Genomic DNA, 25,220 nt, shown 5'->3' on the forward strand with positions numbered 1-25,220 from the left:
CCAACTAGCGGTTGTTCAGCAACATGATCACTAGGGGGCGCTTCCTCCTCTTATTTGGTAATTAAAGTCACCATGAAATCCACATTAGCGTTCTTTAGAGCTTCCGCAATAATATAAGCCAGCTCGAAAACTTCCGGTGAGATGTCATTTGCTGGTGTGTTGAGCATCAGTAGTGTAATACTTAGTTTATAATCAGAATATAGTCACTTAAATAGTCAGACATAGCATTAATTTAGTTATTCAAACATAGGACAGCATAAAAAAATAAATAAATAAAGACACGTCATTGTTCCCCCTCGGCTAAATTCAGCCATCAGCTTTCACACTTTTATGTGAAAAAAGCTTCAAAAATTAAATATTTATTGTGCACTTTAGTTAGATTAATTGAATAAAATGTGTGTTTTTACAAGTGTGCTGAAATCATTGATTTTGCGCTGCACTGACTGACAGCTGCTGTGATTATAAAGGGAAAGCACTTTATTCAAGTGCTGGCTTTCTGTGTTATTCATTCACAAGAAAAGGTATTGTTTTTCTTAAGATTTTTTGAGTATTTCATACTTCACATTGACAAAAATGTATTTTTAAACCTAGTTATTTTATAATGTTTAATATTAGATTAGAGGAAATGGCTGATATATGCACAAATAAATACTACTTTGCCGCCACCTGCTGGTCAAAGTGATAATTATTGTCTTTTTTATTTTTAAATAAGTGTTTTCTATCAAATGTTGAATTTCCTACATTTTTTTAAACGTTCGGTTTTACAATGGGCACAATCTCCGAAGGACGAAGAAATAATGTTTATTGGCAAATAAGGTAAATGTGATAACTGCATTAATATGAATACAACATTAAAAGGTCAACCATTGAGGGTTTTTCGATGTACAGTGAGTACAGAATAAACAGCTAACAGTTCACTGGAAATCCCCGAGCTGGCTTAACGACAACCAGTAACCGTGCATATATCCGATTGATGTTTTTTTATGGAATATTGACGTTTTTATTATAAATGATTTATCTGTGCACATCTTTTTTTTTTTTCTTTTTTTTTTTAAATTCATGTGTGATCATAATCTTTAATCAAAATAACTTCCCCTGCCTCTTGCAGTGACATCTCTTCTCTTCTCTGATGAAGCGTTTACTGCTATGAGGGCGGGTCAGCCTGTCACTCACATGAGACTGACCAATAGTAAACCACAACAATTCAATCAATTCCCAATGGTCAAAATAAAGTCCTGCACTACATTCTTTCTTCTTCTAGAAGCTGTTTCACTCAGATATATACAGGGTTGCCATGTTTTCACAACAAAACCCACCCAATTGCTACTCAAAACCAGCCCAAAAATAGCCCAATGGCGTTTCACGGGGGTTCCCTCGGTAAAAAATCAAGTTCCAGGGGGTAAAATTTGCATTTTTGGAGGGGTTCCCCTGGTAAAATTTGCTATTCGGGGGCTAAATATCATGTAATTCGGGTTCGTTTCAACCCGCGGACGTGAAAAACAACCCGCGCCAACAGTGTAAAAGTAGCCCAATTCTGCGGAAAAACTGCGGACTTGGCAACACTGGATATATGTCACAATAGGAAACAAAACAAAAAAAAAAACAACTCTCGCAACTTCCGTTTCATCTCGAATTTAAATGCAAAAAAGTTTTTTTCAATTATGTCATTATAACTAGACCTTCTGTGGTTAAACTACATATTGTCTAGCAAAAATGACGTAATCTGGCAAAAATGTTTTTTTTTTTAGAATTATTAATATCATAAAAAGACATATTGGTCTATAATGAAATATTCTGTCATAAAATGAGAAATGATCTAGTACAATTATTAGATAATCTGTGTTGTTAAAATATGATCTGGAAAAAATCTTTTTTTAATATATATTTTTTATTTCAAACAGCCTAAATGCTGTTCTTTCGATCTTTCTATTTATCAAAGAACCCTGAAAAAAAGAAAGAAAAAAAAGAATCACAACTGTATGCATTGATAATAAACAGAAATGTTTCTTGAGCAGCAAATCAGCATATTAGAATGATTTCTGAAGGATCATGTGACACTGAAGACTGGAGTAATGATGCTGAAAATTCTGCTTTGATCACAGGAATAAATTACATTTTAAAACATATTCACATAGAAAACAGTTATTTTAAATTGTAAAAATATTTCACAAAATTACTATGTTTATCAAATAAATGCAACCCTAAACCCCAAAAGTTTGAACAGTAGCATATGTCGTAAAATGATACATTTTGTTTGAAAATAATTTACTTGTTATTATTTATAGAATTAATGAATGAAAGCAATATCAGTTGTAATTGCGTTGTAGCAGCTATTAATATTCTGCTAATAGCGCTAATGATAAAAATCCAGACGAATGGATTCAGTTTCATATACCCCTAAGCCAAAGTGACACAAAGACTCCTCAGACAGTTGATCTTAGTCCTGCTTTCATAAAAGCCCTCAGAGAGACCCTTGCAAAAAATCAATGTGAAAGCACAAAAGGAAAACTACTGAAGACTGGACAGAAATTACAACACAAAAGGGTATGCTGTCCCTAACCAGGGAACGCCTGACCCTACAAAAAGTCCCTTGCTGTATATTCTCCCCATTGGATAAATAATTCTGGCTTTGGTCTATACAGCTAATTTTGCCCTTCATGGCAAATGTGAGGGAGATGACATTTTTTATAACTCAATGTTTAAATTATATTAATCCTTAAACTTCTGCATAATTAAAGGCGTGGCCACTTGAGTGACAGGTGAATTGCCGCTGCTTGTCACTATTAGCGCTTTGTCTGCTTCACCCACGCCCCGCCTCTTTGCCTATTTTCGGTTATCTGGGAGTGACGCGCTGTCAATATGGTGATGGCCAGCTCCGCCCACTTTGGGCTTCAAAAATGCTCTTCAGAAACCTACGGGTGACATCACGCATGCTACGTCCATTGTTTTATACAGTCTGTGATTAAAACGTGTATATATCTTCTGTGGAGGTCTCAGGACCCAAAAATGTTTGTCCAGTCATTGCATTTCTTTCCTCTTGAACCAAAACGAGCTTGTGCTGTATTCTCATAACCATAATTACAAGATGGCAACCCGTGATGTTCTACTCGGAGCTGTTCACGTCCTCAGACAAAGATTTACGCATTTCTATGTCAACGCTGAAATGAATCTGCAGCAAGTAAGAGCTCTGAAAGTTGTTTACGTTCATTATTAGTGTGTGTTTTGAGACATACTCGTGACTTTACAGACTTTGCTCTGGCTGTGCGCGTTCATGTGTTTTGAAGGAGGCGTGGCTTTGAAGAGCGATCTTATGCTTGCAAAGCTAACTTATTGCTAGCCTCTCCAAAATTGCCTACACTCTAAAAAATGCTGGGTTAAAAACAACCCAAGTTGGGTTAAATATGGACAAACCCAGCGGTTGGGTTAAATGTTTGCCCAATGTGCTGGGTAGTTTTATTTAACTCAACTATTGTTTAAAAATGACTATATGGCTGGCTTAAAATGAGAGCAAAATATGTTGGAAATTAAAAATCAGACACATTATTACTAGAGGCAACAATAATAATCAAAAGATGAACATTTATTAATAAGTAATTTAATAAATGTTTATTATTTAATTATTATTAATTAAACATATTAATAAATGTTATTTTCCAACCTATTTTGGGTTCATTTTAAGTGATCAATAAATTGATTTTTAAACATCAGTTGAGTTAAATAAAACTACCCAGCAGGTTGGGTTAAAGATTCAACCCAACAGCTGGGTCAAAACAACCCAATCACTGGGTTTGACCATTTTTAACCCAATTTGGGTTGTTTTTAACCCAGCATTTTTAGAGTGTTTAACACTGGCTGTAATTTATCAAATTACCTCTAGTTTCATTAGAAGAGCTGAAGTAAAATAATGAAACAAGGAATTATGTGTGGGAGATTTAGTGAAGCATTTTGTTCTCTCTCATCACAGAAGTCAATTGTACAACCCAGTTTTACACAGTGGAATATTTATTTTACAAAAATATGAAAACGTCAGGCAGTTACAGATATAAAACAAATGCAAAAGCAGCTTTTTTTTTCTCTCAATGGCAGCAAATCGGAATCTTTAGGTGGGCCAGTTTAATAAAACTCATACAGGAGCCAGAGCCTAAGACAAACATTAGCAGCAAAACCAGTCCAGAAAAAACAAAGATACAAAATACTACCATATCTCATTCACCCTTTTTCAAACAAAAACACACTAATATGGTTCTGTAAGGGCACAATGTCCAACTCTCTCTTCAATTTGGTTCTTGCAAAATCGTACAATTCTTTGCACTTTACAGACAAGAGTATAGCTCAATTAATGAATTTAGCAACAAAACATTTGCTTTAAAACTTAAGAATGTGCTGTTTTAACAAAGGAACATAGCTTAAGAGAGATTCGTTTTAAACTGAATTTCAGTATTTCATAATAAAAGGAGATACATTCTACTTATTGTATGATTAACCATCATTACTAATCATGACTAGATGAACCAGACAATTTTTTTTTTAAACAAAATTAAAGGTATGTCACGTGCACGTGATCTACAGTAACAAAACAAACAAATATATATATATATAGATGCTAAAAGCAGAAGAATGCAGAATGATTTAGCAGTAGAATTACATACAGTTGAACAAGACTTTCCAAATCAAAGCGTTGATAAAGAAAAAAGTACTTCCATGTACACATTTTTCCATCCCCACTCTAAAAAAACGAACAAACCGCTAAAATCAATTTACACCACAGATTGGGTGCTTACAAAAAATGAAAACATCACTCTCCAGCCAATGTAAAAAAGAAAAAGAAAACCCTGACCAAAACTTCCCACTTCTAATCAATGTGCACAGTTAAAATAATTACTTTTAAAATGATTACATAAATCCATAAAACAAAGAGCAACATATGAGAAATTATAAGATATACATATTATGATTATAAAATGGAGATCATAAAACATCAGAAATCATTCCACGCAGTTTACCTAATTATTCAACAAAAAAAGTAGAATGAACCAAATACATGTGATGCAGTCTAAAGTGAGATAACACTTAATTATCCATTAATAAAATATAATAATTAAGCTGCTGATAACATTAAAAAGTCGTAATATAATGATAATAATTTTCATACACAGTGTCTGTGCAGCAGCTAAACTGAATGAAAACATTGTGCACATTGATTAGAATATGTATTCATTGTTGATGATTTAGCATATTAGATTATTGTGTATAGAATTTTCCAGCTTAATGATTTTCTCTGTCTGGGATGATACATTATAAATTACTTAAATCAGAATGGGAAAACATAGCACAAATGGTAAAATATAATACAAATAAAATACAATAAAAAGCAACCAAAATAAAATAATAGAATATTTAAAAAGACACTTTTATTGTTGCTCTTCTCTCGAGAACAAGTTTGCCTAATTGATTACAGTTGTTCAAGTCAGCAGTGACACGAGGTGTAGCACCATTAGTTCATCGCTGTCCAAATCAGATACAAATTTGAGTATTACAATTGACAGAATGCCTTCTTACGCATTTCGGTCAACTAAAAAAAAAAAAAAATACGAAATGTCAATAAATAAGAAGAAAATGTATAGGGAGCAAAACATTATGTACCAATGTCCAGCAATTTCAAGCCGTTTCAAAAGGAATTTGCTTCAAATGATATCCGATTACATAAACCGAATTGATTATAAAAATGACTAACTAAAGAATATCATTTCAAACAACAAAAGACATTTTCTTTAAAACAAAGTTAAATGATACACAACAGATTCACTAAAAAAAAAAACATTTTTCATGGGGGAAAGCACTGAGATGGGTAAATATCAAAAGGTGCTATTTTTTTCAGCATCACATCATGCCAAAATTCAAATTCCATCACTAAAAAGAACGGGTCGTACATTCGAAAGCCTAACATTTAATACATTTATAATGTTAAAACACTATGAATTATTCACCAGGCCAACCAAGCTAAAGCTAAAGCTAAAAAAAAAAAAAAAAAAAAAAAACAGCTAACAAATCAGATTAGTTCTATACAAGACCCACAAACATTAAGGCATACAGTTACATTGTTCGATTTCTAATGCCCTCTGAAATCACCAAATCCAATCACAGACTTATTTGGAGGAGGGTAAAGCTGTGCCAGCGTAACATCAGTACAGTGGAGATTTGAAAAATGGTGGCGTTATTCACCGACGACCAATTGAAATCATTTGTTAGACTGATGCATCACAGAATTTATGAAAATGTTAACAGTACAAAAGTTGCCACACAACAGTGATCTAATACATAAAATATAATATTAATAATAATATTATATAAATAAAAATAAATGCTGAAATGACCACCTGTATGTTTCATCATCTTTTCCATTTATGGAAATTTAAGTGAATGATATAAATAACCCAACACTATTGTATCCAGATAGCTTTGAGACCATAAGTATTACTAGTTAAGCTAAAACCTGAACCCTCGTTGAATCTAAAACTAGTCATAAATAGACCTGAGCATGGAATGTGACAGAATGAGTAAACTGATCCTGAGAGAATGAATCAAGCATCAGTGCTTAAAGGGATAGTCCACCCCAAAAGATCATTCTGCCATTGTTTTTACTCACCCTCATTTCGTTCCAAACCTGCATGACTTCCTTTCTTCCACAGAACACACACACAAAAAAAGATATTAAATGTCTCAGTGTTTGTCTTGTCCATATATGGAAGTCAAAGGAAACCTGTTTGGTTACCAACATAATATCTTCTTTTGTGTTCCATAAAAAAGTCATACAGGTTTGATACAACATGAGGGTGAGTACATGATGTGAGGGGTGAACTATCCCTTTAACTGTGTGAATGTTTTGTAGTACTACAGTGCCTGCCTATAGATCCTCATCCCTCATCAAACAGCTTCACCTGGATTCACCAGGCTATATGCTAAATCCTGAAGCAGCGTCCGTCCTTCCTTCCCTCCACTTTTTCGTCACATGCTAAACACAAAGGCACTGAATGGCCAACAGCAATCCATCTATTGCGGCTTGGTACATGTTTTTGTGATGATCTATCCGGACAATTAAGTGAAATGGGAAATGGAAGGATGTAGCATTGCATGTATTTAAAAAGGACCTGGACTTAAAGGATTAGTTCACTTCAGAATTCAAATTTCCTGATAATTTACTCACCCCCATGTCAAGATGTTTATGTCTTTCTTTCTTCAGTCGAAAAAGAAATGAAGGTTTCTGAGGAAAACATTCCAGGATTTTGCTCCATATAGTGGACTTCAATGGGGACCAACGGGTTGAAGGTTCAAATTGCAGTTTCAATGCAGCTTTAAAGGGCTCTACATGCTCCCAGATGAGGAATAAGGATCTTCTCTAGTGAAACAGTCAGTCATTTTCTAAAAAATAAAATAATTTTTTTTATAGTTTATAGTTTAACTACAAATGTGCCACGCATTATGTAATTACATTAGAAAGGTCATGACATAGGTGGAAGTACCGATCCAGTGTCTACAAAGCGAATGTACAAAGACTACGTCAAATGGCCTTTTCCAAAAAAAAAGGTAAAACAATGATGTTGGAAGATTTTGAAGTTAATATTGAAGATTTTGAAGCCTACGTCACACGTGACCTTTCCAACGTGATTATGTAATGCGTGGCGCAGAGCAGTGCAAGACGAGCATTTATGGTTAAAAAGTATATCATTTTTTATTTTTTTTAAAAAAAGGCCAATTGTTTCACTAGATAAGACCCTCATTCCTCGTCCGGGATCATGTTGAAGCTGCACTGAAACTACAATTTTGCACTTCGAACTGTTGGTCCCCATTGAAGTCCACTATATGGAGAAAAATCCTAGAATGTTTTCCTAAAAAAAACTTAATTTCTTTTCAACTGAAGAAAGAAAGACATAAACATCTTGACAAGGGGGTGAGTAAATTATCAGGAAATTTGAATTCTGAAGTGAACTAACCCTTTAATCGATCAATTATGGGATAACACATCACTCTCCGAGCCTCGAACGAATCTCGCAACCTGACTTCGAACATAACACTCGCCAACTCTATAGCTACGTTAACTAGACTTTCATGACTACGCGCTAACTCTTTCATACATGTATTTCTGTTACCCATCTCTAAACCAACCCTAAAGTCAACATGCGACCCGGCGCGGGTCATCCTTCGACTACGTCTAAATCCCTGACGACAGGGTGCAGACTGTTTGGTGCACATCAACGAGTCTTCTACAACAACCTACACCTTCAAGTTCACTAAAATTAAGACATAACATGCCAAAAATAAAAATGTCAACAATCAACACTGACATAATAAAATAAGTGAACATGATGTGGAATTTATATGGAGAAAAAAAACAAACAAGTTGAATTACATTATAATGTTAAGGAAATGTGGTGTTAAATAGTGCTTCAAAGCATCTGTCCTGGACAAGAACACAGGACGCTTGTGGCAAAATAGAGCACTAAATGATTCTGTGTGTCCGTGGTTATGCAGTCGTGAGAAAAAGTCACACGTGGAGATGTGTCCACACTCTCCTGCTTGAACTGCAGAGAAACGAAATGGCAGAAAACAATACAAAAATCCTCCTGGCCTGTGATTGAGAGGACTTCGAAAGTGAGCTCAAACAAAAGTGAAGTGAATTAGCGATTATATCTTAAGGTGTAAAATAAGAGGTTCCGTTCAACGGGCCTGAATTTGCAGTAGTTGTGGTTCTACATGTGCTCAATCCGAGTGAGACTGACACGGCCCCACGTAAGACCTTGCTGGTTCATGGCAGTGATATGCAGCTAAGACTCAGTTTAGACCTGTACATGTACTGTGCATTGCATTCATGGAAACAGACGGACAATCCCTGGCAGTGTTGTGATGCACATTTTCCTCTGAGCAGACAAACTTCCTTTGAGGAAGGCGGGTGGGAGACGAGAGCAGCTTTTGATGTTGTAAAAAATGTAATTCCAGGCAGCATGTTGTTGGTTTGTATTAGCTGGCAGTAGTGAGGGCAAAGAAAAAATACGATCGACCAATAGTTGCGGTGATGTTTCTAAAAGCAGCATGTGACATTATGCTATGGAAGACTAGTTCAAAGGAGGGGGGACCGGATGGGGGTCTGTGTCTACAGCGGGAAACCACGTCTTTCAAGCAGCTCTCTCCTCCAGGGAGGGCTTTTTGCTGGGGAAGGGTTGGGCGTACAGACTCTTGCTGGTGCTGTCGAGACTCTGGAAGTATGGGTGAGACAGTGCATCATAAGCTGATATCCTTCTGGAGGGGTTAAATGACAGGAAACGCTGTGCAGGGACAAAACGAGAAGAGAGAACGATAAGTAAACAGTCTATGGCACCTATATGATAGAATATATGAAGAATGATAAACCCACATGATATAGGAATAAAAATAAAAGCAATTCAATCTTGCGTTTAGAATGACATGTTCCTTTCATGAAATTAATTCTTCAATGACAAGTTAAAGTGCCCCTTTTATGCTATTTTAAAGGGGCAGTTCACCCAAAAATTTTAAATTCTGTCATTAATTACTCACCCTCATGTCGTTCCAAATCCGTAAGACTTTCGTTCATCTTCGGAACACAAATGACGATCTTTTTGATGAAATCAAAGAGCTTTCTGTTCCTCCATTGACAGCAACGCAACTGACATTTTGACGTTGGATTGTAAAACTAATCCATATGAATTGAGCTGTGTAGTCCAAATTTTTCGAAGAGACTCGATCGTGTTATATGATGAACAGATTGAATTTAGGCTTTTATTCACATATAAACATTAATCAGTGAACACAAACAGAAGCTCAACCGAACCTGAGCGACGCACGAGAACAAACCTCTTGCGGAAAATCAAACGCTGAGTAACACCAAAGACTATAGAATAACACAAGACGTGTCACTCGTATTGTTTTGAATGGGAGAAAGTGTAACGCGCAATATGGCGGAATAAGTCCCGCCTTCTAAAGCCAAGAGCCAATCGCCGACTGGTAAAGTCATCGCGTCACTTCAGCGGCCGTTAGAATCACCGGTTTCTAAGTCAGACGTGCGCCTCCAAAGAGACGCGCATTTAGGTCTGCGCATGCGCATTAGCTTGAGTTTTTTTGTCATGATTCGAGCGTTTAGAAACTAAATTTATGAGCCGGTTGTTGTTAGATTTCATTGGTGATTTCAAATATCAAATTTAATCGTAAGGTTGACGAACAGTTTTGGAGAATCTTATGTTTCCCCATTCAAAGAGATCGGAGCTGCATGATGCCCAGGATGCCCGAGAGGCGTTTCAAAGATGGCCGCCGAGTTGAAATTACTTGTCTTAAAGGGACTTTGGTAATACACAAGAATGAACCTCATTGGTTCTTGCACGAGTCAAGGAAACATGCTTGAGCTTCTGTTTACCACAACTGATGTTTGAGTTGATGAATGTTTATATGCGAATAAAAGCGTAAATTCAAACTGTTCGTCATATAAAGTGATCAAATCTCTTCTTCAAAAATTCGCTCAATTCTTATGGATTAGTTTTACGACTACTTTTTGAAGCGTCAAGGTGGTAGTTGCGTAAACTGTCAATGGAGGGACAGAAAGCTCTCAGATTTCATCAAAAAGACCTTTATTTGTGTTCCGAAGATGAACGAAAGTCTTATGGGTGTGGAACAACATGAGGGTGAGTAATTACAGTAATGACAGAATTAAAAAGGTTCCTAATTTAGTTTTGGAGTCTCCTAAAATAAGTGAAAAAAAAAATCTCTAAAAATCATTAAAATCTCTTTTCTCAAAGTGTCTGAAATGGTTTGATCAAGGATTCAGTTTCTGTAAACCCCTCGTTTCTGAGAGCTTGCTCTGCTCTGATTGGTCAGACGGCCCACTCTGTTCTGAATGGTCGACCGCTTGCAGTGTGTGTCTGAAACCAATTGCCCATTACCATATCTGAATTTCAGCTCTGGAAGCTTCCTCAGCACAGTGATACGAACAGTAAAGACGGTAGCAGGACACTTCTAAGTGGTATTTTGTTTAGTTTGTTGTACATTGTAGATGAGTTGTTCACATCCTCATTCTCAGACCTCTGACATTCACATATAGCTTATATTACACATTACATAAAAGGGAACATAAAAAGCATAATAGGGACACTTTGAAGTCTTCTTTACAACTTTCTTTTATTGTTATGATTGTACCCTATAGCAAGTGACTGAAGATGATTAAAAAGAAGCTACCATGTAGTTTCACAACATATAATATTTACACTGTAACAGTCCATATTTTCTTGAAGAAATAATTGCATCCCAAAAAATATCAGTATATACTGACAGTATATACTGAAATTAATCAAATGCATTCATTCAGCACAATGCAATTTATTAACAATAAAACATCATGTGATAATGTATCAAACTAGAAAAGGTATCTTTTCACAGAATGACATTCAACATATCCTCAGCGTTGATATCTCCTACTTACAAGTAAAAGTGATTTGCCCAGCTCGTCCATGTCAGGCACGAGGTCCTCTATGGGCTGGGGAGGGCGAGGGGAAAAGGCACTCTGGGGCAAACCCACCTCCTGTGGCCAGTCCTCTGGAGAAGGGACCCCAACCACACTGGAATATCACAATCAAAACAATCAGGTACTGCATCTCAACGCTGTCTTCATAAACACATGATCAACATGTTATTAGAGCATTATATTATTTTCATTAAATAGCACTCACTCAAAAATCTTGCCTAACTGGTCAACATCAGAGTTCCCACGGAAAAGAGGGCTGAAGGAAGAGAAAGGTGAAAGACTGCAATTAATTTCATGATTGATTTTACAGCAGTAACTAGACCTAAATGACGCTTTAGTTTTTACTCATAATGAATCAATTAAAATAAATAGACTAAAATAGATCAATTAAAATAAATAAATAAATAATCTTGTATAAAACGGAATAAAGAAAAATAAAGAAAAAAACAGTTATTATAGTTAACTGAAACTAAAACTAAAGCCATAAAAAAAGGTTTTGTTGCTTGAAATAAAATAGACGTCAACTCAAATAAAATATAATATAAAAAACTTTAAAATGGCAACTAGCTGAAATAAATAAGTTTATGTAACTATATGTACTAAAATCGAAAAGAAAAAAAAAACTATAATATATATATATATATAATTAGTAATATTAAAACTAACTAGAATTAAAATAAAATTGGAAATATAAAAATAAAAACTAATTTAAAATATTTAAAAAATGATAATATTATCTCAATGATACTAAAATAACACAGAAATAATAAAATAAAATAAAATTAAAATAATATACATTGATCTTGATCTTCAATAAAATGGAAATGAATAAACTAAAATGAATAAAAATAAAATATATTATCTTATATAAAACCAAAATGAATAAATGCAAAATGAAATAAACAAGCAAATAAATAATTAATGCACAGATTAAAACACCATATGCCAGGCTGCAGGCCGGTGACAGTCATAAAACAAACAAAGGTTATGTGTTTAGATGTTCGCTCCTAATTCTGCAATAATCATGAATATCTCCTGCCTGTCTGCCAGAGGCAAAGAAGGCAAAGAGAAAGAACATCCTTATAGGCTGCACTGTATAAATAAGGTCCTAAAGCCACATAACAGACATTGGTCCACTGTATATGTGTTGTTTCCTGGCCAGCCCGAGGCTGAAAGATCTGAGGGCTTTTTCAGCACATGCTGGAGTCCACCCGCCCGGACTGCTACTGGTGCCTGTGGCTTCAGGCCAGTTAGGACACCCGTGGGCGGGCATGCTTCCCTTGGCATGCACACAAATTCCAGGAGCCACAAGCACAGGGCTCAGTCTCCAAAACACACCACACCGAGTAAAAGAGACAGAAAAAAAGCTATTTATCCCTGCCGTCTGCTTTCGCTCTCCACAAACCTCTATGTGAGAGAGCAAAAATGAACCGTGTGAAAGAACAAAACCAAAAGTACAGAAACAGAGACATACGTGAATTATTAACTAAATTAAGCTCACTCTTAAATCATTTCCATAGTCAAGTCTTTGAATCAGCTGCAAGAAATGCGCTTGCAATTTCCCATGTCGCCACCAGATGTCGCCCTACAGCAAGTCAAGCAGCAAACTCTCAAAGTCACTTTCTTCACAGCCACACAGAGCAAACTTAATCTCAACTGTAATCAGACAAAGGGCCAGAGTGAGCACGTGCACGGTTTCCTTACGCCTCCATTATTGCATGATGAGGTTCAAAAGCAGCCCTCAAGACTTTATTTAAAGATTAGTGAGAAACAGACAGACAGAAGTCTGCATATTTTCCAGTAAAAAAAGAATAACTATAACGTTACTACATAAGTGTAGCGTACACACTAACGGAAGATGACATATGACCTGGTCTGACTCTTTTCACAGACTGTGATGATGCGTTTTAACAGTCACCAATGTGGTAAATCCTGCAAAGTTTTTTTATATTTTCATTTTTTTTTAAATGTATGTACATTTAACACTGTGTTTCGTATTATATTACATTATATTATAGTATTGTATTTATATTACATTACAAAAAACTATTTAAAGTCCACCTGAAATCAAAATTTAAGTTTTTTAGCTTTTAGTGTGAATATGTTAGCCTTAATGTTATGAATAAGCTGGTATGTTCCAAAACAATCACAAAATTCGCATTTAGGACATATAAGCATTCAAAACTTACAGTCTCTCACTTCCGCTAAAATAGATCACGGATTTTCATGACATCACATCGCACTTCAGTCAGATTTTCCGTCCAATCAAATGCTCTCTAGAATCTGAAGTACCGCCCCCCTCCTACACTGTCAACAGACGCTGAAGCTGCGGCTGAAATCGTTCACTTGTTCACACGTTAACTATTTTCTACATGAATGCACTATATAGAGAATAGTGAACGATTCAGACAGTATAAATATGCTTTCCATTCAAGTCCGTTTTCACTTTAGTGTCACGTGAACCACTGCAGAGCGAGCACAGTCTGCTCTGGTCCAAAGACACAAGAGCGGCTCACATTCGCGGACCGCGAGTCGGCTCAGACCACAAAGGTATCGGACCCATTTGAATACTGCACAGAACACTGTATTTTAAAGAGATATAGAGGAGATTATGAGGAGAAACCATAGACTGTAAAAGAATATGGACGACACACCTTCACTCTCTTTCATTGTAGTAACTGAAGCCGTCAGTGTGCCAAAATGGCGCTGACATCTTGAGTCTCGAGTCTGTGCATAGTGAACGTGGAGCCCGAGTCTACGCAGTAGTGAGCAAAAAATGGAGCCGCGATATCAAGGTCCCGTCCAAACTCAGAAAAACTTTTGGTGTGAAATAAACAGTTATGGAAATGTAGAAATTAAAGTTATAGATCCAATCACCTCACGAAGATCCAGAAAAAGGTCTGTTGGCGCCTCAGTGACTACTTCACTCAGAAGCTGTCAACCTAAGCTGCCAATCATGACGTTTCACCCCTGTTTTTCTAGCATCAAATAACTAACTAAAACCAAACTTATTTAAAGAACAAACACTTGAACTAACAGGGTGAAAAAAACTGCTTAAAATGACAGAAACAAGTTTAAAGTGTAAATTGATTGTTTAGTTTGTCTCAGGTCCCATTACATTTCGTAGAGAGGGCAGGGTTTATGACCTATACTGCTTCCAGCCACCTGGGGGCGATCGAGATGCTTTGGCTTCACTTTTGAGGACTTGTGTGCAGTGCCCAAGGAAGTCGACCGGAAGTTGAAGTCGGCCACGTGCCGCCATCTTGTAGCAGAACTTCACTTGCGTTAGCATCCCCATTGACTCCCATTCATTTTGGCGTCACTTTGACAGCGAATAACTTTACATCTGAGGCGTTTAAAGACTCCATTTGTCTATTATTTATTTCCAAAGATACACGACAATGTATAAAGGGCTCCATTACCTTCTATGTTACATTATGGCCCCGTAGAAACAGTTTTTGTAAAAATAGGCTAACGATTGCGTCATAACCACTCGACTCTCTGTCGCACAGTAGCGAAATTACCGTACAGACAGGAGGAGAAGCTCGCAGGCAATCTGGGAGATTATCTTAATATGGCGTACTGGCGTTACATTTTAAAATACTATACAAACTAATTAATCAGAATACTTACTCCTGCTCACTCACGCCAAAGAACTCCCCGCTCAAGCTCGCCGTCTCTGCAAGATTAACGATGGCAGTTTGCATGCACAGCTACTAGAAGATTTACATCTGTCAGACAGGTTGCGGACGTCATCAAGCTTAGTGTGAGTCTGCGTGTCAGAAAAGGAAGTGCTAAAAATCGCTAAAAATGGGCTTCACTTGACTCAATTGAGTTCCAATGGGGTCGCTGTGTCCATTTCTTTTACTGTCTATGCTTGTGTGGCACGTTTGGGAGAAACGGTTAGATATTAGAAGGAAACTGAGGTTTTACCGGCTCTGGCCGAGCTGTGGTATAAACGAAATGCTATTTTTAAAAAGGGGCAGAGCTGTTTGATATGTCCCACCCTGTCTTCCTGTTTCATGCTGTGTGTTCCAAGACACTTCAGCGGGCCTTTAATACTGCTGCGAGGGTGTTTCTAATACAGCAGCAATGGGAGTGACGGTAAAAATGACATCTTTCTCTCTTCTGACTGCCGCTATCATTCGCTCTCCATTTTTTCCCGTCTTTTTGAAAGTTGTGAAAACACTATTGTGGAGCTTTTCTTTTGCTATGTGCGCAAAAGAAAAGCTCCACACACACAGAAATATATATTTAATGTAGTCTCTCATTCACCACTATAAAAGTTTACACATTTATAACGATTTCCGCTTCTGAGAAACACCCACGTCCCTTTCATGGAAAGTCTGTTCACTCGGCGGCCATATTTGGAAGCCTGAAATCTCAAAAATTGCTGGTGAACTCACAATTAAATAAAATATTTCAAATAAACAACAAAATCTGACATGAATTATCCCATATATGTTGTTTCTTATGCATAAATAGCATTAAAAAAAGCTTATTTTTCAGGCTATACAAGCCAATGGCATGTGCAGTCCTAAGTGAGAGTCTGGATATGGGAATGGGAATCGGAGCTTCTAACAGCAGCTGCAGTGACGCAATGACTTTACCAATCAGCAATTGGCTCTTTTACTTAGAAGGCGGGATGTATTCCGCCACATTGCCCATTGCAGTTTCTCCCATTCATATCTGACAGGATTGAACAATCTTTCTATATCTATACACAGCAAAATCCCCAAAGTTAAATCAACTCTGCTCATGGTCCCTCTGTAAATAGTGTTAAAGTAACACTGAAGCAGAGTTAAAGTTAATGAGATAATAAAAGGTGCCCTAGATTGTTTTTTTACAAGATGTAATATAAGTCCTAGGTGTCCCCTGAATGTGTCTGTGAAGTTTCAGCTCAAAATACCTCATAGATTTTTTTTACATTATTTTTTTTAACTGCCTATTTTGGGGCATCATTAACTATGCACTGATTTTTTCAGCACGGCCCCTTTAAGAGATGCGCTTCCTCTGCCACATGAGCTCTCAACTATACATCGCATAAACACAGTTCACACAGCTAATATAACCCTCAAATGGATCTTTACAAGATGTTCGTCATGCATGCTGCATGCATGCTTCGAATTATGTGAGTACAGTATTTATTTAGATGGTTACATTTGATTCTGTGTTAGTTTGAGGCTATGCTCTGTGGCTAACGGGCTAAAGCTAACATTACACACTGTTGGAGAGATTTATAAAGAATGAAGTTGTGTTTATGAATTATACAGACTGCACGTGTTTAAAAATGAAAATAGCGACGGCTCTCGTCTCCGTGAATATAGTAAGAAATGATGGTAACTTTAACCACATTTAACAGTATATTAGCAACATGCTAATGAAACATTTAGAAAGACAATTTACAAATATCACTAAAAATATCATGATATCATGGATCATGTCAGTTATTATTGCTCCATCTGCCATTTTTCGCTGTTGTTCTTGCTTGCTTACCTTGTCTGTGCATAGATCCAGCTGTTAATACTGCCTTTCCTTGTCTAATGCGTTGTGGCATTATGCAAATATTGGGGTCATACATATTAATGATCCTGTTACGTAACAGTCGGTGTTATGTTGAGATCCGAGTGTTTTCTGGAAGTCTTTTAAACAAATGAGATTTACATAAGAAAGAGGAAGCAATGGTGTTTGAGACTCACTGTATGTCTTTTCCATGTACTGAACTCTTGTTATTCAACTATGCCAAGATAAATTCAATTTTTCATTCGAGGGCACTTTTAAGCAATTAATAAGGCTGTGACTTAAGTCACTTGTAGTTTTTGTGTTTTTTTCTTATTTCTTCAGTGATTCTGCTTGTTAACAGCAGGTGTTCATCACTAAGGCACAATCATTACTTAATTGCTTAATTATCTCAACTTTAACTCTGCTTCAGTGTAACGTTAACACAATTTAGAGAGGGACCATATGTACTCTGAGCAGAGTTGATTTAACTCTGGGGATTTTACTGTGTAGTCTCTGGAAACACGGAAATGTGAATCGGGTCTATTCTAAGCATGTTCTATAGTTTTGTTGTCTGCCACTTTAAATGCTCAAGCTCTTTAAAGCAGGATATATTCTTTTATCAGCTGGAAAAAAAAGTTCTGAAAGTAATTCCAATTATATCGTTCCTTTGTGTCGTTATTGTTATAGTTGTGATGTGGACTTTGCTATTCTTTTAAGTTTAGAACGATTTTTTAAAACTATATAATTAGCTAGCTACTATGCAGAGACATCTTTTTACGGTTCAGATGCTGAACATTCTTCACAGGTGAGGCGAACGCATTAGATTCTCGCGCTCCTTTTCTCTTTGAACTCGCTTGTTAAAAAGAAAATTGCCTTTATTGTGCCGTTCACATGCAGCATCAACTGCTGAAACCCTCAAAGGCAAAAAGTCAGTCCCGAGTAGTTAAGGCAAGACAAAAGCTGTTCTATTTTCTAACAGTGAAGGGGGGAAGATCTCACCTAAAGCAGTGTCATGCCAAAACAAGTATGGCTGAATATCTCTAGAGCACATTTTGCCTTCCCTTGGGCGACTTGGTAGTTTGAATGAATTAGTGGCTTTTTGCACAAGGCAGACATTATGCCTGGGCAAAAGCTTCCTGAGTGAGTGGGCACAACACACACGGCGCTCACACCAGGCCAGTACACGCAGTTGAGTCACGCTCCAAGTGCCAGTGTCTCTATCCACATTCCACCCGCGCGACCTCTGGAATGCATCGGTGTATCCGAATCTGTGAAAACTGGTTTGCCTGGCGAATAAGAGGCAAATTTAGTTTAAAACACACATGCCAGTTTCTTAAAAAAGTGCTCATTTGTGTCCATGTCAGTTAGTTTCATATGGTTTTGAAAAACTTTTATACTATTTCAAGAAAAGTCTAAAATGTCATGTGGTATATCCATTGAGTAAAAAATTAATATTCATACATATATATTCCTATACACATCTCTGCAGAGGTCCTCTCTATGATCTCGGGGGATATTTTTTCCCCCCTACATGTTTCTGATTTGGCGAACAAAGGTCAAAATCATTAACTGTAATGCAATTCTGCATCCTACTGAAAAATACTAAACATTTAGGGAGGTGTGTGCTGGAATAAATTAATATATTTAATTCATTTTTGAATAAATTAAAGGTCCAGTGTGTAATATATAGGAGGATATATTGATATAAATGCAATATAATATACATAACTATGTTTTCAGTGGTGTATAAAGACCTTACATAATGAACTTAGAATGAGCCATTTCTATCTACATACTCCGTATACTCCCCCTACATGGAAGTCGCCATTTTGTGCCGCCATGTTTCTACAGTAGCCCTAAATGGACAAACTGCGTTTGCTTGACTGGCTACTCTCTTCTGTCTCAGACAACGACATCTTTGTCCTGTGTCGGCCACCGTAGCTTCTCTATGTGCTTCAAAAGGGAGGGGTGAGTGCTGGACTAAGCCTTTGGTTGCAATTCGCAACCACACAGCTAGATGCCGCTAAAATTTACACACTGCACCTTTAATAAATGACAATAAATGACATAGTTGGTATCTCTACTTTTTGAGAGAGCAGCTTAAGGTTGTGAGAGAGCAAATGAGGATCTGAAAGCCATCGCATGTTGACCCTTCACGCAATATGTTCAACCCTTGGAAAAGCAGAATGTCAAAAGCACTTTCTGTCATTCAGAAACACACTGACTGATCACTACATCCTCCAAAAGATACAGACTTGCACGAAGTATGTCTGATTCTAAACTTTGCACACTGCGAGCATCAGACAAGTAAAGATCTTTTATAAAACCCTCAACAAAACAACTGAAGCAGAGCAGACTCTACAGCCCACATTACACACTCCCTCTCCAGGAAAATGCTGTCCCATCAACAGTTAAAGTTCCATCTTAAACAAAGCCATACAATATGTTGCTGGCTGAGGCGTGCTACATCTTTATAACTCTCAGGTGAATCGAAAACATCCATTACTGGGATTGGCGCTTACAGCGCGGTGCACTTCTCAAACATCAGAGGAGAAACCGGGTCCCAGGTGCCCTTTAATCTGCAACAGGTGGCCTTTTAAAAAGCATTCTTAATCACCTGCAGGAGGAGAAAAGGTGTGCTGGTAGCAGCAATGAAAGCCCCCCTTACCCTCCCACCTCCAGGCACTAATGGAGGCATGCCAGGAGCCCAGCACAGTGGCGTTTTTATGGCACATGGCTTTAGAGAGTGGAAACCAAACACTTGAATGGATATAACTGCTGTTTTAAGGTTTCCATAGTAATTAACAAATGCAAAGCCACTATTTAAACAGATAGTTATGCGCCCGAAACTAAACATAACTTTCCTATCTGAACTATGGGATTATTGTATTAAGCACTGAGTCAGCTAATGTTTATCTACCGTTCCTGCAAAGCAAACACCATCAATGGATGGCGGAAGGCGCGGACAGGTGGGTCCGTTAGAATGTGAAACACAGGATGTGTGTGAAAGTGTGTCCGTGCTCGTGTGTCTGCGCTTTCCATTACAAATCTCCCTGTTCATCCGATTATGCACTTGTTATGGCGCGTCAGGAGAGGAAAACATCAGCCCACGCAATCGCCCCCAGCGGCACGAGGAGGGGCGGGTAATTCAACATCATCGACAGGCTAGAATGAAATGGGTTAACAATGCATTATTATCGGTGACTAAAACTGATAAAAACTTTTCTGGTAATTGAAATAAAGCTGAAATAAAATATGTGACCTGTGCTGGCAAAATGAGTCGCAATTATTTTCACGCTAAAAAAAAATGACTGAGCTACACCTGTTTGAAGTCGATAGAATCAGCAAAGTCAATTTTGAGAAAAATCTAGTTAAAGTTTTCTGAAGGTTCCAAAACAAAATCACCTAGCAACCATACCTTCAAATCCCTGGTAATAACACCAGATTTTGCACACACCAAATCAAAACCAAATATCTATAGGAAAAATATATATTCAACTTATTTTTTCCATGATACCACAATTGTTTGATTAACATGAAATGAAATTAACCAGTTAACCAAACGTTCACTTAAGACACAACAGATAATGTTTGTGTGAATACTCGCTAAGACAGACAGATATTTTGTAATACTGTAATTCTGTGTATATCGGGACTGTGCGCTGTTTGAGGCGTCTTTGTGCGCCCGCTTCGGATCTGTCAGTCATTAAGATTGTTTTGTTTACATCAGCATGACTTTGAAAATCACATTTCATTGGTTCAGACTCATGCTATTGAGAATTCACTATGAATATTCACAAAGTTGGAATGCTTTATAACAATAGACCCCTTAAAAGTTTGTAAACATTGCAAGGTTTCCTGGTGGGCGGGGCTTAGCTGGAGGCAAAAAGAGACGCTGGACTCAATGTTGACAAGCGAACACTAGCATGTTTTAGGAGGGATTTATTAAACACAGATGCAGAACAAGGTTCAGAACTGTCCGAATATGTACAGTCGCTGACTCTGCGGGACCGTGACAGCTATTTTTGTAAATTAACTTAAGTTTAGGATATTTCCTAGACAACATATGAATTACTTTCGGATGGTTCAGGGAATTTTGTCAAGGCTTATTGTCTAATGTAACCTAACGCTGGGCTAACTATGATTATGGCTAGCTATGTGGATTATTTTAAGAGACCATTCAAAGGATGGCACACTCATCTATCGCTGTATGTTTGTTTAACATTTAAGCTAGCTTGTGCGCTGAAGGTTGGCGATGTTCACCTATAAAACAGAAACTTGCTGATTTGTACTAGATAAAACCAACACACCATTACATATGCACCGATTATTTTACCTGATATAAAGTGTGCATTGCAAACACAAGCATTATTTATGATCATGTCAGTCCAGTCTGTACGCCGTATTGCATTCAACCACAATTGTCAACTTGATTTCTGTGAAGCAATGTCTGCCGGGATCTGGTAAAACTTTAGTTTTGAACCAAAAGTCCGGTTCCTTCTATTCTGGCAGCCAAAAACACAACAAGACAACATTTTAAAGTCAAAACTCAAATTTTTAGCGTGCCTGCTATGAGATCTTATTTATGTTTTGCCTCCAGCTAGAGCGGTGACGTCACAGTGACGTAGGCGATTAAGGGGTCTATACCAAACGTCCAGAAGTGAGCAGAGAAAAACTGCAATTTTCATGGACAAGGGAAAGGTACTCCTCTCATAAAACATACAAATAAAGATACTTTTAGAGGTTTAATTGCTATTTGGAGCGTTGGGATCACTAAACGAGGGCTTAATGAACTCAATTTTGTGAAAACCTCAAATTCGACAAAAATGTATTACTTGTTTTGCCTGTAGCTCGAAATTAGCCTGTGCGCATTGCGACTCTTTTTGCCAACACTTGACACATAAATATTAGTAGAAAAACTTAAACTAAACAATTGTTGCCCTGGCAATAACTGAAATATTTAAGTTGAAGCACTAAAGTCTTGGCAAAATTGATCTGCTATGCTGCTGCAGCAGATCAGGTACGGGACTTGCTACTGCCAATACAAACACAACACACTGCTGTGAGCAAGTAAGACATACTGCTGCTGTACAATATAGCATACATGAATTACCCATAGCAGATCTATACAGGTGGAGCTGGGGAAGGTGGAGGGTTTCTGAAAGCATGCTGCAAACTGCTACAGCAAATGCTGACCAAGTATTTGAAGGTTGAGCAGCGAGCTCATTGGCTGCTGACGTAACAGGAACCAATCAGTTGTGCCCTATAGAGAATGATGTGATTGCAAGCAGATTCATGACAGAACTTTGTATTAACTGGAAATAAAAACCTAAATATCAATAATATCAAAACCTAACAAAATGACAAGAGCACATAACAGAATTACTACAAATTACTACAAATTAAACAAAAATATTAACTAAGCTAATTCAAAATATTAATAAAACTAAAATAACACTGCAATGCATATACACTTGTATCTGTTTTGAAATCCGTGCCTTTCTGGCGCTTAAGAAGGGATTTCTCACATGTTTGAATTGGTCAACAATTTAATGAGTGAAATTGCTTTACGAACCTCATCTGGATATTAGCATCTCCATCTACAGTATTCTCATTGAAATAAGAAATGACAAAAAAAATAATTTGCAAAACTTAATATTTCTCTCTTCTTAGAGCCTTATAATATGCTACAAGCTGATGAAGTACATTAGAAGCCACAAAGAAAGAACCGTTGAACCATTAAATCCTGCTGTCACTAGATTGAGCAGCTTTATTAATGTGCCAGTGTTGAGTTGAGCAGTTGGAAAGATTCGTTAAACCGCACACAGATGAACGGATCACTCCAGGTCTGCAGTGCCTGTCACAACCACAGTGACGGTTTTTTATGTCTGTTTTAATAACCTCAGCCTCCTGCAAAAATGTGGTCAGAAGCAGTGTGGCACTACAAAATCCATTTTAAAAATTTCGTTTTATCTTTTAGCATTTCTGATTTTTCTTTTCTTTTTCAGATTTTGATAAATACAATACAATACCATGAACATTAAACAATAAAATATAATATTAAAACAGTTTCATAAAACTATAAAAGGGGAAAAATATCTAATTTCTACCATCTTTCTATCTAATATCAGTGCTTTTCAATTTCATTATTATTTTATGTCAGATTTCCATTTTAAAGTCTGGATTATGGACCAAAAAAACAACTCAAAATGCCACCTTTATATATATATATATATATATATATATATATATATATATATATATATATATATATATATATATATATATATATATATATATATATATATATATATATATATATATATATATATATATATATATATATATATATATATATATATAAAATATTCTTCAGTGTGAATGGAAAGTTGGCCCCATCACTAATAAAGTGGACCAAAAAGAAATTAAAGTAATATTTTGCACTTTAAAATATGCATTTCAAATATTTTAATTTTAAGCCTATTATTATTCAAGACACACCCTGTGCAATATTTATAGACACAAGGGAAATCATTACACTTGTGCCAGACACATGCGAGCAATCAGGTCATCCATGCTAGACTTGTTTAACTGAGCATCCAACATCTTTCTTCATTTTACAGTCAGCTAGTCAGGGTTATAAGCGAGCGAGTTCGATAACGATGCTGCGCAAACTTACCGGCGTCTGAACATCTCAGCAAAGATGCAGCCGACACTCCACAGATCCACAGGAGTAGCATAGCTGGACTGAAGCAGCACCTCGGGAGCTCGATACCATAACGTCACAACCTGCAAACATACAAAAAATTATGATAAAAATTTGATCACTAACCCCTAGGGGCCAGATTTACTAAACAGGGCAAATTAGTGTGAAAGTGCAAATCCACAAATGCGCCGATGGGAGTGGCAAGTTTTGCGCGTGATCTACTGCAAATCGAACCAACGCAACAATCTAACAAGAGCAGCGCAAATTAGCGTTGGGTCACAAATAAGCAGGGCAGATGCTCATCTGGTGCAGGTCGACACAGGCGCAACTTGTTACATGTAATATAGGGATAACGTCTTCCTCTGGCATTCCAAAGAAATTAATATGAGTGGAAAATATTTGGAAAGGAGTGGAAAATATTTTCTCCCTTCTACCACACGCTCTCTGTTCTCTGCAGTGTCTCCTCCTAGCAGCAACAATTGCAGCCATGTCACAAAATGGGTTAAGACATGCTTTTTTGGCCGTTAAATAATGCCACAAATACCAGTAATTTGACTAGCGCAAACATTAGTAAATCACATTGCGTGATTCGTTTAAATACTCTCCTCCCATGAATTTGAAAGGGAAAGTCCTACAAATGCATATGCAATAAGGTCAGCCGCAAAAACAACTCAGGCCACGCCTTTTCAGCGCTAATTTTGCACTGTGTGTCTTTAGTAAATCCCGACAGTAGTTTTTTTAACGCCAAAAGAGGGTTTGCGCTGGCGCAATCTGTTAGTAAATATGGCCCTATAAGTCTAAAATGGCAGTAGATGCTTGTCTATATAATCAGTGACGATTCTTTTAGAAAATTAGTCCAATAAAATATAATACCATAAACATAAAATAAGATTTAAATATCGTACAATATTATATTATATTTTGATATAGACATTCTTCTAACTATAAGTAACTTTTCAACTACATGTCAACTAACTCATTAATTTGCAACTACATGTCAACTCTCAGAGTATTAGAAGAACAAGATGACGTAGTTACTGCTAGTCATTAAATGTCTGTTGGGAGTATCAAAATAAAGTGTTAGCAGATGTTAAGCAGACAGTCTACTAATACTCTAATGACAGCTAGTTGACATGAAGTTGTAAAGCTACTTATAGTTAGTAGAATGTCTAAAGTGGACCATCGAAATAAAGTGCTTTTAAGTTATATAATATTTTAAGTTAATTTTACAATTTCTTAATTGTACTGTATAATCAATTAGAATCACAAAAGATTGAAATCACTGCTGGCAATGTCCACACAAAAGCATTTTTTCATTCTATATTGTATCTCTAACTCTAAACAGACCCCACTGACCAATTGAAGTCCTTATACAGGCTGCAGGAGCCCAGGAATACTCAGTATGCATGATTCTGCTGTTAACAGCTACAGTAGGGAGAGCCTCCAGACAAAACTCAGTGACCCTGCTCCAGGGTGGACGGCTTCCAG

General features: G+C 36.9%; 1 protein-coding gene across 1 annotated transcript in view; it reads right to left on the reverse strand.

Moving 5' to 3' along the window:
- Positions 1 to 7,576: 7,576 nt before the first annotated feature.
- The window catches only part of cdk6 (cyclin dependent kinase 6), a 56,817-nt gene continuing 39,173 nt past the window's right edge, over positions 7,577 to 25,220 (reverse strand). Inside the window, exons 5-8 of the mRNA XM_067410804.1 lie at positions 23,706 to 23,815; positions 11,730 to 11,780; positions 11,483 to 11,618; positions 7,577 to 9,320 (exon numbers count right to left, since the gene is read on the reverse strand). Coding sequence (XP_067266905.1) covers positions 9,171 to 9,320; positions 11,483 to 11,618; positions 11,730 to 11,780; positions 23,706 to 23,815 — 447 coding nt within the window. The 3' untranslated portion in view covers positions 7,577 to 9,170. The remainder of the gene's footprint in view (positions 9,321 to 11,482; positions 11,619 to 11,729; positions 11,781 to 23,705; positions 23,816 to 25,220) is intronic.

Source organism: Chanodichthys erythropterus, chromosome 15 (assembly GCF_024489055.1).
Source record: "Chanodichthys erythropterus isolate Z2021 chromosome 15, ASM2448905v1, whole genome shotgun sequence".
Lineage (NCBI taxonomy): Eukaryota > Metazoa > Chordata > Actinopteri > Cypriniformes > Xenocyprididae > Chanodichthys > Chanodichthys erythropterus.